Here is a 16,017-nt window from a genome sequence, read left to right on the forward strand (position 1 = left end):
CATGAGTTAGGCAGTAATTAGTAGATTAGTAGATAAATAGTAGAAGATGAAGAATATTTAAATACTTCATATTATCAAGCATGTAACTGGTTTAAGCATCGCTCCAAAAGTGTTTTGCTTGCGTCTTGTGGCAACGCTGCTGCTTATTTTCGGTACCACGGTCTGTTTCTGCACATGCGCAGACTGAGAAAGTAAGAGTTTACATGCATGGAAATCCAGTTACTGAGCTACTATCCAGCCTCTTTACCAGATTTCTTATTCGGCCTTCTAGACCTTACTCCAATCTAAGTGTATGCTGTTTGACCATTTGAATGACTGGATAACTGCAGAAATCTGATTATGATCGGATTATTGAGTGCATGTAAAAACTTAGCAGCTACGTTAAACACATTGTCTTTTTAGATGATGCTAAAAAGATTCCATGTACGATCCTGTACTGATCCTGATAAGATTTGTTGCCAACTATTGTTTATTACTGTTATTATCAGTGTAATTTGTTGTCACAGCCTACGTTTGCGCTGTTCTATGAGGTTTCAAGTTAGTCTTGACAAAATGTAGCAGCAGCCAGATTTCATGTATAAAAAGCACTATTCATGATTGCTGTCACACTTAACATATACATTGCTTGAGTGCAGTATCCTGTGGATTTAGTAAGTGGTTTATTGTGACTTGCCTTCAATCATTGTACCCAACATATCTGTACAATAAGTGCATAAAATAGAGAAACGCACAGAGAGCGGGCCGCTTTTAATAAACACAATTAAAACAAAACGTGTTTAATGGAGAACACATGATTTGTATCCCCCTCTGCGTACCTCAGGACGAGATGAGAAGGGCCTCTGGAAATAAACATTCGAGGGATGGAAACAAGTGGACTGAAACTGAGGCCTGTTACAGGTGTGTTAGCAATTATAAGAACTTGTAAAGATTTACTATGCTGGGAAGAGTGCCAAGTACGGGAAAATGTTTTTACAGTGCTAATTTTCTGTAGTACATTTTTCAGTCAGGGTGGCATAGCTTGGGTTTGGGTTGAGTTTCTTCTCATCCCAGCACCAATTCTAGGGGGTAGTTTGTTCGTTACAGATTCACATCTGATAACAGGCACAAGAAACCTAGGCTCATTGATTGATTAGATTAATCAAGACTCATAAGATGTGCAACTTTCATCATGTGCTTTATAGTTGGAGCACTTGAATATTCATAAAACAGGCTGCATGAAGTGGCATCAGATTAATATTCAAATGTGAAGTTGTGAAATTATTGTAAATTGCTGTAAATTGGTGCAGATTTTGTTACATTTGTTGTTTGTTGCTTCCAAATGTTGTATTATTTTTAATGAAGTTCACACTTTTTTGTATATTGTGAAACATCTAGGGTTTTTTTAAAGGTCTTACAAGAACTCCATTAGCAAACTAATCTTAATGTTGTAATGCTTTATTCAGACTCTCATAAGGATTATCTCCAGATGCTCTAACTATAAACAAAGCGGATAGACTGAATTCAGGTCAAACTCAGCACTTTTAAGACTAGGGTCAACTTTATGATTGAATATAGGTTCTGGGGTGAAGTTGAGGTTAGGATGCTCTTATATAGCTTCTTGTAAAATGTCTTTCAACGTTCAATATTTTTTAGAATTCAGCTTCTCATCCGCCAGCTTCTTGTTCAAATTTTCTCATTCCACCTGGTGAAGCCTGAGGTGCCAGTGTGTTACTGCTGTGCCATTTAAGGTGGAATGGGAATTTCACTTCAGCTTTGTGACTTTTTTAGTGTTTGAAAGATTTTTGCTCCTGATTAAATGTATTAGGAAACCAGCTACATTAAACATAAATAAGTCCATTCGTCTCCAAATTATCAATGTTCGTCTTAAATCTCTCTCTTTGTGAGTCTCTTTGCTGCAATTTTCCTCTGGGATCAATAAAGTATTCTGATTCTGTGTTTTTGCATGTCGAGGCTGTTGTGTGCGTTGCTGTGGTGACCCAGACTGTATTCTGACCTTCACGGTTAAAGGGTGAATTAGTAGTTACATGTTTATACCATTTATTGTTAAAAGTGTATTAAAACAATGAGCACAGCTTTATTTTACTGTTATTATACTGCTAATTATTTTATTTTTACCTAAAAATCCACAGTACTTCTGCTGTGGAGCTACAACAGGGCAGGAAAAGAGATGCGTGTTGCCGACCCCTGGCGTGATTTTTTAGATGTTCTTACCTTTAAAATACATCATCAGCTTGAAACCATTTGAATGAAACTGAGCTGGAGCGTTCCTAAAATTATATGCTTTGATTCAAATGCTATTTTTTATTTTAGAGTGTAGAGTTGTTTATTCTCACTTTTTTACAAACATATGTAGTAGTCTGAATAGGAAAGTGAATGCTGTGGAGTCCTAGACCAGTGGCTATTAAAATTCTCCAGGAGACCTCCCTACCTGTAGAGTCACCCATATCTGACACATGTGATCACATTAATCATGGTCTTCTGAGGGGACTGATTACTAGAATGAGGTGTAGCAGATAACAGTTTGAACTGAACTGAATATTAAGTTAGATCTTGATAAGAGGAGGGTTGATGACCACTGTCCCAGACCAAAAATTCTCTTTCCTGTAAAAGACCCACAGTAACAGGCCTAGTTTTGTTTTATTTAGTTAAATGCCATTTATTAAGAATCCCAACAGCATGTGCATACATTCCCATTGTTATGTGTTCGATGCAATAAATGCAAAGACAGAACGCTCTGGGCAAGATGGAGAACCTTTCTCTATAGTTCAATACAGAAAATGAGGAGTTTAGGGGCTTCTGCTGCCTCCGTTATGACTTTTAAGTCATACACACCAATGCAGTAATTAAAATTCTTTGTTTATTTCAGAAACATTTAATAACCTGTGTTAGACTTAACAGTTGACTCATGCTCCCCTGCCTGACCTCCTTATGCCTGAATGCAGCAGCATTCCTCTATTCCTCTAAAGGGGTTCCTCTATTGTTATGGTGTAAAGCTCGTAATCCTTTAATCATGCAAAGGGTTCTTTGAGTGTTCATAGTTCTATGAAGATTCCTTGAAACACCATCTTTTTTAAGAGTTTAATTATTGCATCACATTCGAAAGTCTTCAGAACTTCTGAACTGAAAACTTAAGCCAGACCAGATCAGATAATAGTTCCAGACTTTAATTGCAGGATGGAAGGTTAAGACACTAATCTTCAATGTAAATCCATTATTAAAAGATAATTTTATCTACATATTTCACAAGTCTAACCAATTTCAGTGAAATCTATAGCAGCTGTCACAAGAAAGAGTGTATTTGAAGAACTTACCACACTAGCATAAATAGTTGACATGGTTAACTTGGCTCGATAACGTGGCTAAGTCTGCCAGTATTTGTAACCTTACAGTGTTGTTTATGATTATAAAATTTAGATGACCTTATGGAATGACTGGGATGAGAAACATCACAAAATAAAAATGGGGCGTCCTTTGAAAACATTGTGATATACTCCGATGTTTGTGTAAACATATTCTTTGACCACAATGGAACCATTCTGGTTTTGTCAATGTCACTCACTTTACTTGCTGTCAGGAGAAGTTATTAAGGCCTGTCATTGAGCCCAGTTTCTAGCACCTTGTTGAATATGTGCTTTGAAGAATTCAGGACACTCTAAAGGCAAAAGCAGGTTCCAGCCTATGCCTAGCCACTGAGTGAATGTCAGAACGCTCTTGAAAAAGAAAGTGCCACAAAAGGTTCTTTGAGTGATGCCATAGAAACACTTTTGGTCCTCTTAAAGCACTGGTTCTCAAAGCAGACCTTGGAGGCCACAGATGATCCCGATTTTTCCTGGACCATCTATGGAAACGTGTTAAACATTTTTTTTTACAGTCTGAAAACCCTTTTTAAGGCGTTAAAAACCTTCACATCACCACTAAGTGTTCTTTCTAGAACCTTGGTGTTTGTACTTTCAACTTTTAAAATGTTCTTTTTCTATTAATATTGATTTTACAGTGCTACAAAATTCTGAAAACTGACAATATAAACCAAAATATTTCATGCGAAGCCACATCATCAAGCACGATTCTTAACTTGCAATTCCATTTCATTTTTAATAGTGCCATTTTAGCGTAATATGAAAGTATTTGTGTAAATCCAAGGTAAATTAAATCATGCACATGCAACAAGGGTTAAAGAGACGAATATCAAATGTTTATTTCTATATTGGGTGACTCATTTTGAGTGGTCTTTTGTTTTTGTTTCTTCTTTTTGATTAAACAAACACTCAACAAACTCAATAAAATGTGAAAAAAAAGATAAGGGTTAGGATGAGGTTTTGGGTTGAGGTGAAGGTTAGGATTAGGGCCAGGGATAGGTTTTGGGTAATGGAAGTAACATGTTAACAATACATCTACTTAATGTGAGTAATGTACGAACAGAACATCTATAAGATATTTACTTCAATGTTTTACTGCTACTTCATTGATATGTTGATGTGTTACTGTTAATCTGTAGTGAGTTTGTTAATCATCTACAAAAGACCACTTCAAATAAAGTGTTACCCAGTACTGTTGTTTGCATTTGTCTTAATCTGTTATATTTATTTTAATATATGTTTTAGGAACATAAGTTCATCATAAATCGTTTTTAAATAACATCATTGAGCTTGAATATTTTTTTGTTATTTTGAAGGTTCATCCTCATCGGCCCTCTGCTGTTCACCATAAAAAATCATTCTCATTCGTGGGAAGCAGGTGTAGGCGTGGTAGTCCACAGATCCTCTAAGCTTATTGTTGTCAATGCGAATGTAGGTGAGCATATTAGGGTGGTCCCTGTCCACTGATGGGCACATTAGGGAAACATTCAGCTCTGTAATGAGAAAAGAAATAATCATTACATTAGTCATGTACTATTGTGTAGATAATATATATTTTGTAATTATTACTATATTAAACTCTGCACTTCAACCAAACTCTCCTCCTCTAGCTTGAACCACACCTTGCACGCTGTCCCCACTGAAGCTTCCTGAGGTCTACAATCAACACAACACCTAGCATCATTCACATACAGGCAGAAACGTGATTCATCTGACCAGATAACACGTTGCTAGTCATGATCAGCCCAGCTTTTGTGTCTATTTGCCCACTGTAACCAGACAACTTTGTCAGCAGAAGTGAGGCCTCTTTCATGCCACTCTGCTTCATATGTTCATGGTATGCAGTTAACTGCAGTGTGTTCTTTCAGAAATTGGTTGTGAAGGACCTACGTTGACTTCTAGAAGTAATTCTTGTCTGGAAGCAAATTTAGACTTTTAAACTTGTAAATTAAGAAACGTCCTTCACACTATATCCTTCAGCACACCCAAATGCAATCAGTCTTTTTTGCTAATAATTAACTTCTGCTTTGTCACCTATTTTTCACACATTGAACACACTGCACTGTACCACCTCTTCTCAATCTATGAATCCTGTCGCACAGCCGCAGGTATTAAGAGCCTTGTGCAGCACCATCTTCAGGAGCCTAAAGTTACTACCACCTTAAACACTCAAGGTGGCTGATTTTTTTTGTCAGGGAAGATTATATAGAACAAATTTTTAGCAATGCATGTTCAGTTTAATAATTCAGTAAAAATTAAAAAAATTCAGGAGTAGAATGAAGCTAGATTTTAGATCTTAGCTTCCTCTGAAGGGATAGTGCTAGAAAAGGTAAGCTTTCCTCTGTAGCAGGAATTAAAACAGCTGAGGTGTCAAAACTAATTACAAAGACTTTGCCTGCATTAATGCACAAAATATATCGACATTTTAAATGTAAAGTACCCTTCGCTAATATTGGCACGCCTCATAAACATGAGCAAAACCGGCTGTAGAAAATATTCTTTAATACTAATTATTTAGATTTTTAATTCAGAATATTAACAAAACCCTAAGCTTTATTTAAAGTACAATGGCTGAAAGAACAAAAATCTTATCATGAAAGAAATATTTTTCTCAAATCTTTGTGTTGTTGGCACCCTTTCATTTCATACTTGTGCTGAGGTGTGCTTTGGATTATTGTTGTGCTGGAAGATGCAGCCACAACCCAGTTTAAGCTTCCTGGCTGAGGCAGTCAAGTCTTGATTTAATATCTACTGGTTCTTGATGGATTGCATGATTCCATGATACCGAATAAGTGGTCCAGGGCCTCTAGAAGAAAAACAGCCCCACAGAATCACAGATCCACCATCATGCTTTTTTTTTTAGGTACTTTTCTGCATAGCTGTCTTTGTGTCTATACCAAACCCACATCTGGTATTTGTTGTCAAAAAGCCAAAAGCCTTTCTTCTGGCAGCCCTCCTAAACAACTTACGGTAGTGTTGGTGGCGCCTGATTGTAGTTTGTGAGACATTCTGATCCCAAGAGCAACCTAATTTCTGTAATTAGCCATCTGTGATCCTTGGAGATTATTTGGCTGCTCAAACCTTCCCCATTTATTACCCTCATAGTAGAAACGGGCATTTTCAGCTGTTTGGTTATTTTCTTGTGGTCAGTCATTTTCTGATTTGTGCAGCTCAGCAGCCTTTTGTCATTCATCATTACTGGATTCTCTCGTCTTTCTCATAGTGAGACACTTTCTTTGCCATTTCAAAAACTGGCTACAGATGGCGCTGTTGTGACAACAGGATCTTCCCTTTCTGCTTCTGTTGTTTTGCTGTATCGAGTGAGAGGTCATGGTATCAAACCTGTAATGTAGAGGTTTCTGGAAGTTGTATCATCCGTTTATTAACAGGTTTATCAGATTAACATGTAGCCAGCCCCCAAACACCCCCCCCCCCCCACTGCTATTTAAACTGAACACATCTGTGCTACAGAAATAGTGTTTTTTTCACTGTTTCACAATTTCTTTGTTATTAAAATGATTTGTAAGGTCTTAAATTTTGACACAAAAATTTGTAAATTCTTTTAGTTAAAAATAAATAAATAAATTGGAAGAACATTAATCTTGAATAGGAATGTGTTTACTGTGTTGTGAAATCCCTGTAGTTGATGGAAGCTTGTTTTGGATTTTTTTGTTTATTTATTTTTACTTTAGTCTCGTCTTCTGTAAGCAAAATGAGCGCTCAGTGGGTGAATGACTTGGGCAGTACTTTTTGGCTCTAAACATCTTCATACTTGGTTTAGTGTATGTTTCGAGTTACTCTCCTGCTGCGAGGCAGAATAATGACTTAAGTTGTGAGGCACTAAATTGGATCTAAGTGGTTAAGATGTTGTTGTGTACTTCAGAATTCATCCTGCTGTTTCAGTTGACAAACATGTCATCAGGACAAGGACCCTCATACATGCCTGTGTTTCAGAAATGAGATGATATAATTGACATTCTTTTCACCTGTGGCACTATTATGTAATGCCTAGTTTGGCTGACTTCTGTATTGATATAGACAGTTGTTAGCTTTTTTTTTTTTTTTTTTTTTTTTTTTTTTTTTTAAGAGCTAAAGTTAAACTAAAACTTTGTTCTGGTTGAAAAGTACAGATTGTTTGTTCAGTGTAGGTGATTGTTGCTGTTTAAAGCGAACCTAAAATAAAAACGGTTATACCGTGCTCCTTGTAAATTCGCCAGGCTTATTAGGTGTGATTCTGGTCAGTTTTGAGCAGAATTCGGGTGAAAAATAATATTAGCCAACAATAGCATGTCTTACTTCTTTCTTCTGCAGCCCCCACCCATCAACTAAGAGTGCCAAATGTAAACCTGTACCCCTCTTACATGGGTACATAAATAACAGCAGAGCAGTCTCAAATGTCAGGGCAGTATTGGTGATATGTTGGTCAGGATTTGTTAAAACTTATATGTCCGAGCTTCTCCCTCACCACCCTATAGCTACTCTCAGGTCATCTTCAACTGAGCTGATGACCATTTCTCCATCTAGCCTTCATCGATTTGGCAAAAAGCTTTGTCAGGATTTGTTTCTCGTCTCCTTCCCAAGTCAGACAGTCTAACTCACCTTCCATATTTATCTCAAATCTCTTTTCTCTAACTTCCAACCTACGCCACACCTAATCTAACGTCACTATTTTGTCTTCGCTATTATGGTTGTGTACTATTGTACTTGGTTGTGTCTGTATGTATCCTCCGGAGTTCTGTGTATTATAATTGAAAAGGTTGGTTTCAAAACTCATTATAAACCATTTTTAAGATCAATTTCATATTATGATTGGTACCATTTTTGTTAGAATAAAATAAAAATGTATTTTCCATCCGTTATACATCAACTGTTATTCTTTTCAAAAACTCATTATGTCCATAATTGTTATAAATGAATATTAAGCATTTTGGAAAACTCTTCAATTGTAAGCGTCTTTGTGTTCTTGATGAGCTCTATGTGAAAACCATTAACCAATCAATAAGTATTAATATTAATTGGGCTTGTAAAAGTTGAAGTATTTATTCATGGTAAATGCATCTCAAGTATGTTGATCGATACCATGTTTATCATTTAACATGTGCTTACTCAGAGCCACAGCACAGCAACTCTGTGACCCTCTTTTTCATGCCAGCACAGTATTGGTAGTTGTCCAGAGCTGCATCTTTGATGCGGCTAAATCTGGCAGATATGGTTAAATGAATTCATACTGCTGCACTTTCAAACAAGCATCGTCCTAAAAGAAACTCATAATACTTTTAAGGCGATGAACAAAATAAATTTCTAGCAGTTTCTCTTGCTGTCTGATTGATGTAAATGCAAATTCTGCTAATTATTACCTTTGAAGTTTCTTAAAATCTTTTTTAACATACCTTTGTAGTCATTGTGATTGAGATACAGATGTTCCAAGCTCTGGGGAACAAAGAAGGTTTTGGAGAGTTGGTTATGGCCCAGGTTAAGATCCATCAGTCTCGACAGGTTGAACACATTGTAAGGAACTGCCTTTAGTTTGTTGCGCGTCGCTCTGATGGACAGGATATTTGGTGTCTTCCTGAAGTAGCCCTCAGGTATTGAGCTGATGGAGTTGTTCTCCACTGACAGCTGCAGCAAAGATCCAGGGAGGTCAGGTGGCATAGACCTGAGTTTGTTGCTGCACATGTTGATTTGCAAGAGGTTCTTCATGCCAGAGAGGGCTCTTCCTCTAATACCCGCATCTGTAAGTCTGTTGCTGCAGAGGTCGAGCACTGTGATGCTTGATAGTTCTCGAATAGTGTCACCCGTTAGCTTCGAGATTTTGTTAAAGCCCAGGTGAAGTCTTTGAAGAGTTTTGGGCAAAGATGTAGGGACTTCCTCCAAATTGTTGTGCTCAAGGTGAAGATAAATTAGTTGTTGAAGTTTAGTGAAGGCCCCTCTTTCCACTAAAGAAGACTGCAGTTTATTGTGGCTGAGGTTGATGTCTCTGAGAGATGTAGCGTTGGTGAAAGATTTCGTGGTGATGGCTTCTATCTCGTTGAATTGAACGTAGAGGTGGCGGACGTGTCCCGGAACATCTGGGATTGTTTTAAGCTTTCGATGGTCACAGTACATTGCATAGGGGTAAGAAGGAGGACAGAAACACTCCTTAGCACACTCATATACGTCAAACGTGTAAGTGTACATGTCTGGTAATGCCTCTTCTTCTGTCTCATAGTCTTCGTAATGATCTTGACATAACACTTTTAATTCAGTGAGCAAAATCAGTAGAAGTACTGTCCATGTGCTTGTAAAACCCATCGCTTGGTTTGTGGTTTCTTTTCCCTGTTTGGAACAGAGACACAAAAGAATGTTCTGAGAAGTAAGACACTGTAATCCTATTGGCCAGCACAAACACATTTACACACATTTGTGTTTCTGTTACAGTTCTTAGATGCATGTTTATACCTGTATTTCTTGCTGGTGACTCTAAAAAATCTAATTGATCTGCAACAGTTTTCAAAGGGCATTGGGATTTAACAGTAAAACTACTCACACAGAAAGCCTGATGTGCTGTTGCTGAAAGGTAAATTTACGGCTATCACGATTGGTTACATTATTAATTGAGCAATCTTTACTCAAACTTGCCGTGTTAAAGACCAACCAAGTGAACCATGTTGTCAAAAAGTAAAATGGTCTTAACCAGAGATGTTGTGAAGGAGGAGATTGGTCACTATATATAATATAAGTGGAAAAGCTTGCAGCGCTCAATATGACATCTAAATAAAGCAAGCCAATCAGGCTGCTGTGTAAGACACAAGCGAGAAAATCTGCCCCTTATTTAAGTGCATTTGAGCCAAATGCTGCTCTGTATATGCTGTTTTTGTCAGATTTTATGCATAATGTCAAATATTCAATGTGGCTTTTAGTTTCAGCTTTATAGACCTTTTCCCGTTCAGCGAGATAGGAGTCTGGCCTTTTATGACTGGAAATAACTGGGGCATTGCCAAGCTGGCCGCCGAGTGGCCAGACTTTCCTATAAGGACTTAAATCAATGATAAACCATGCATAGCCTTTCAGAGATTCCAAAATACATTGTTGGAGAAAGATAGATAAACTGGGAAGTCTTATGAGTCACTATGAAATGGAAATTGCAATGCATTTATTGCTATGTTGCTATAAAAGGGAATTTTCAATTGATGGCTGTCTTTCAGTTACTGGAATGTTGTGAATAAGTTCATTCCCAAAGTTTGTTGAGTTTAAAGTATCATTTACAAGCAAAACTGGTGTTGATGCTGACAATGTCAATAACTTTAGCATTTACAGTCAATGCTGACCAGTTATGGAGAAAATAAAAAAACAGATAAAAAAAATTAGTATCTCATCAATGTTGATTCATCATTAAAATTTTGAGAATGTAGGTTTTTTGGCTGCCTTAATCACTTTGTCACAAATAGACAGCACTTCGGTAATTTAAACTTGAGTTTTTCTTGTGTAATAATGGAGATGAAATGGCATGTACAACCCCATTTCCAAAAAAAGTTGTTATGCTATGCAAAATGTAAATAAAAACAATATGTAATGATGTGCAAATCATTTAAACCCTCACCTACCCACCTTTCATCAAGAACAGTATAAAGACAACTTTCATCAGATGTTGAAATTCTATTGTTCTTTGAAAAATATATGCACATTTTGAATTTGATGCCAACAACACATTTCAAATAAGTTGGGATGAGGGCAACAAATGGCTGGTAAAGTTGTGTAATGCTGATAAAAAACAGGCCAGTAACATGATTTGGTATAAAAAGCATCTTTCAGAAGTAATAATGAGGAAGTTCACCACTCTGAGAAAAAGTGCACAAGCAAATAGTGCAACAGTTCAAGAATAATGTTTCTCAACATAAAATAGCAAAGAACTTTTGCTTCTCATCATCTACAGTACATAATATTATTAGAAGATTCAGAGAATCCAGAGAAATCTGTGTATTCAAGGAAAAAGGCCAAAAACAGTATTTGCTTGCCATGATTTTTGGGCCCTCCTGCAGCACTACATTAAAAACAGACATGATTCTGTAGTGAAAATCACTGCATGGGCTCAGAAACACTTCTCTATGAACACAGTTTGTTGCCTGCATCCACAAATGCAGGTTAAAACTCTAAAACTCTATTTGGTAGAAACCAAATAGAAACCCTACTGTCTTCTCTGGACCTGAGCTCATTTATGATGGACTAAGGTGAACTGGAAAACTGTCCTGTGGTCTGACGGATTGACGTTTAAAATTATGAACATGGTGTCCTCCGGGCTAAAGACTACTAAGATTGTTATCAGTGCACAGTTCAAAAGCTAGCATCCATGAGGATGTGGGGGTGTATTAGTGCACAAGGCCTGGGTGACGTGCACATCTGTGAAGGCACCATTAATGCTGAGCGATATTTACATGTTTTGGCAACATATGCTGCCATCCAGATGACGTCTTTTTTATGGAAGGCCTTGCATATGTCAGCAAAATAATGTCAAACTACATTCTGCATGTATTACAACAGCATGACTCTGTATTAAAAGTGTACAGGTACTAAACTGACCTGCCTGCAGTCCAGACCTGTCACCCACTGATAACTTTTGACACATTATGAAATGAAAAATATGACAGGTCAGCCCCTGAACTGTTGAGCAGCTAAAATCCTGTATCAGACAAGAATGGGAAAACATTTCACTTTCAAAACTACAGCAGTGTCTCCTCAGTTCCCAAACACTTAGCGTGTTGTTAAAAGAAGAGGTGGTGAAACACAGTGGTAGACATGCCCCCATCCCAACTTTTATGGAATGTGTTGTTGGCATCAAATTCAAGCAATCATATTTCTCAGTTTCAACCTTTGATATGGAATCTTTTTCCTGTTTTCCTTAAAAATATATATAGTTTATTTTATATTCTGCACAGCACAACTTTTTTGCAAATGAGGTTCTAGATAAGTATTTTGCTTCACATATGCAATTCATCATTTTTAAGTCATTATGAATGTTGTTCCCTCTTGAGCATATGGGCAGAGTTGCTTCTTGATTCCCCTCTTGGCTCTGCAGTATTGAACCATTGATGGATAAGCTGTAGATTCCAGTCCAGGATATATTTATTATTGACAAATTTCTTTGACTTTTCAGCATCAGTGATGCCTGTTAGTAATGGTATAACGATTCAGCCCATGATTCAATGCTTGCATCTCCAAGATGCACATTCTCACATCTTTGAAACATCATGTCACCATGCATCGTCATCCTCACCTGTTCAGGTTATGCACATTTATGTGTCCACTACAATTTTTGCACAAACCATTGGTTTGTTGATCACTTTTCAGTGGACGTCCCATTCACTGAATAGGGCAGAGCTTTGGAAGTTATTTGACTCTTTTCCATCTTGGCTGCAAGAGGCAAACACTGAGGCCAAGAGTTTATTGTGTATAGGGCAGCATGAGTGACAGGAGGTAAGAGTGTTTAAAAAGTGGAATTTTAACCAGGTGATGCTTTAAGTGAGTGAGAGAAAAATACAGTTGGAAAGGCATGTTAGGGCACTGAATCCAGGGCTATAACTTATCAGCCTGTCAGATTTTACAAGCATTGACTGTTGTTTAGTGAATGTGGCTTCATGCACAAGTACAATCAGCAAATAAAATGTAATCATATCCAAACATTTTGGGTATGAAAGCACAAAAGTGTTTCAGAATTGAGAACAGGCATCGGCCATGAGATCACCGAAAAGATGCTCCCTCTTGCACTTTACTGTATAAGCAATAGCGAACACTAACATATAACAGGTGCCCAAGGACCTTTGATGCCTGGCTTCTCCCTACGCAATATGATAACACAGGATACACAACTTAAAATGCTGTTTTGCATGAATTGTGTTTATGTAAGACACATTTGTAAACTATCATTTGCAAAAGATTATAGTTATTCCTTCAAGAAAAAAGTCCTTCTTTGAGATGCTTGTACTGCTTTGCAGTTTGAAGATTGGAACAGCTAAATTGCAATTTGAAGTGTCTGATCCGAAGCATTATGCAGATCAGTCAAGTCAGTGTGATAACCTTATGCGACATTCCTCAAATTCTGTCGCATTCCATAGTCCTGGAATTTATAGTTAATAAAAGTCTTTTTTTTTTTTTTTTTTTTTTTTTTTAACAAGCTTATTGTTTTTTTTTTCTCCAGTATTTTCTTGTAATAACTCAATCAAAGCACTAAAGCTTGTGTTGTCCATATATGTATATACAAATAACCAACATAGATTGTTCACATGTTAATAAGGAATGTATTCCTCACTGATTAGTGTATTACTAATTTCTCAAACATGGTCATGCATTTTGTAAGCTCTCTTATGCAGCTGAGCATAGGAAGTCATAATAGCATACCTGTATATGAGTTATTGTTCCTGGGCGGTAACAGTGTTGCAGTTTAGTTCCTGCAGATGAAAGCCAGATACAGAAGCACTAGGGGATCCTCTCAGGTTGAATGATGTTGCTTTAGGCAAATAGAACTGTTTTTTCTCCTGAGATGAGGCTGAAATATGGCCTGGCGTTTTTTTCCTCACAGCAGTCCTGTATGCATTAGAGAGAGATTGAGTTCTGCCTCCTTGCTGTGGAAATGATTCTGGAAGCCTTGGGTTCCATGTGCTCAGTGACCTCAGTCAAGTCTTGTGGTCTCATCTGCTTCTTTTTTTTCCTCCTTTGTTGAGTAGAGGTGAGGCTGCAGTTTCCAGACAAAACATATGAAGCAGGAACTTCAATGTGCTTTTTCACATATGAACAATAAAACAGGTTATGAAGGAGGGCCACAGCTGTACAGGCACTGCTGTTCTTGAGGGTTTTTTAACCATTCTTATATCTCTTATAATACTTATTACTTCTAATAATAATGTCAATATCCTTTTATTAACAGTGGGGAAATAAAAAATTTTGTTAGTGAATTGCTTTGTTTTAAAGTTAGGACAGTGTGAAATGCAAATGGAGATGGAAAGCAGTTATTTGCAAATTAACTTTGACCTGTATTTAAATGAAAACAATACAAAGACAAGATATGTGATGTTTTATCTTTATCAGCTTCTTGTTTTTTTGTAAATATAGGCCCATTCTGGAATTTTTGCCTTCAGCAAATTCCAAAAAACGCTTGGACAGGACAGTTTAAAACTTGTAAGACTGTAAAATATTTAAGAAAAACCTGTTAAACAGTTGATGCAGTCATGCTTGGGTGTAAAAGGAGCATGCAGGGAAGGCCTAGTCATTTATGAGCAAGGATGAGTTGAGGCTTGCCACTTTGCCAAAAAAATCAGCCAATAAAATAAGTACTTTAGGATAGTGTTGCTTAATGAACAATTACAATGGTTTTACTCTGGTCTTTTATCCCAAATATAGTGCATTACATTATTAAAATGATGATCAACGAACCCAGAGAAATATCGGTATGTAAAGGGCAAGGGTGAAAACCACAACTAAATGTTCGTGACCATCAATTCCTTAGATGGCACTGCAATAAAAAGCAGCCTGCTTCTGTGATGGATCACCACATAGACTCTGGAATACTTGTGCAAACCATTGTCAATAAACATCATTCTCTGCGCAATGGAACCATATATCAACATCCAGAATCTTTTCTGGTGTCAGATTCATGTTAATTGGCCCAATGCACACTGGAATTGCTTTGCTGGTGTCTGAAAAGTCAGCCATTAGACTGTTTTTGGAAATAATGAACTTTTTTTTTTTCTGAGCCAAAGAAGAGAAGGGCCTTCCAGAGTGTTACCAGCGTAAAGTTAAAAAGCTAGGATTTGTCTTGGTATGGGCTGTGTTTGTGCACATGGCATGGGGAACATGCAGATCTGTGAAGGCACCAGATATGTTACAATATATATACACATTTTGGAGTAACATTTGCTGTCTTTCATTTCAACATGAATGCTAACTCACATTTTACAGGTGTTACAGAATATTCAGAGTTTGGCTGGTAGACTGGCTGGCCTGCAGTCCATACCTACCTTCCATCAAAAGTGTCTGGCACATGATACATGAATTATGATAACAAAGGCCTCAAACAACTGTTGTGTTCAGTCCACAAACATTTATTAAACGTTGTTGATGTAACACAGTGGTAAGCATGCTCTGACTTTTTTGGAATATGTTCCAGGCATCAAATTTGCAACAGGCATATCTTTATTTAAAAAAAAAAAAATAAAGCAATTGAGTTTATAAGTTAATACATTGAGGTGTTGTGCTGTATTCAATTTAAAATAGAAGTGAAATAGAATTTGCAGATCACAGCTCTGCATTTTTATTAGCATTTTACAAACTGTCCCAACTTTTTTGTAATTGAGGATTGTAAGAAGTTAAGGAATTAAAGTTCACACACACTCTCAGAAAAAAAGTTATGAAACTCATAGCCCTCATGTGGAGTGGTACCTTCAAGGGTACATCTCAGTTCCTTTAGTCAGGGAACATAATTGTACCATAATGCATTGACATTATGTTTTCTTAGTCATGCTGACTCCACACCTCGTCTCATCTTCAGGCTTTTCGTTTTATTGATTTATTTAAATTTTTATTGTTTTAAAACATTCGTTTAAGAAAATGTACAAATATATATGTACTTTTCCACTGGGAAAAACTTAGTTAAGGTGCGCAGTTGGATCTTAAAACCACTGTTATACCTTTG

General features: G+C 37.0%; 2 protein-coding genes across 3 annotated transcripts in view; one reads left to right on the top strand and one right to left on the bottom strand.

The window, feature by feature from the left end:
• LOC108431559 (centromere protein P) overlaps positions 1-16,017 on the top strand; it is a 103,353-nt gene that overhangs the window by 37,685 nt on the left and 49,651 nt on the right. The gene's annotated exons all lie outside the window — the stretch shown is intronic.
• omd (osteomodulin) lies at positions 4,662-13,847 on the bottom strand. The gene is made up of 3 exons (XM_037532267.1): positions 13,728-13,847; positions 8,747-9,671; positions 4,662-4,849 (listed from the first exon to the last, which is right to left on the bottom strand). The coding sequence occupies exons 2-3, from the start codon at positions 9,645-9,647 to the stop codon at positions 4,662-4,664; spliced, it is 1,089 nt and encodes a 362-aa protein (XP_037388164.1). The 5' UTR covers positions 9,648-9,671; positions 13,728-13,847.

The sequence above is a fragment of the Pygocentrus nattereri genome, chromosome 21, assembly GCF_015220715.1.
Source record: "Pygocentrus nattereri isolate fPygNat1 chromosome 21, fPygNat1.pri, whole genome shotgun sequence".
In the NCBI taxonomy this organism is placed as follows: Eukaryota; Metazoa; Chordata; class Actinopteri; order Characiformes; family Serrasalmidae; genus Pygocentrus; species Pygocentrus nattereri.

What these genes read in the sequence shown, in the direction of transcription:
- omd (XM_037532267.1), bottom strand. Translation starts at nt 9,647, where the DNA reads ATGGGTTTTACAAGCACATGGACAGTACTTCTACTGATTTTGCTCACT. An exon ending in CAATCACAATGACTACAAAG is followed by an intron (nt 4,850 to 8,746) that starts GTATGTTAAAAA and finishes TTCTCATTACAG; the next exon opens with AGCTGAATGTTTCCCTAATG.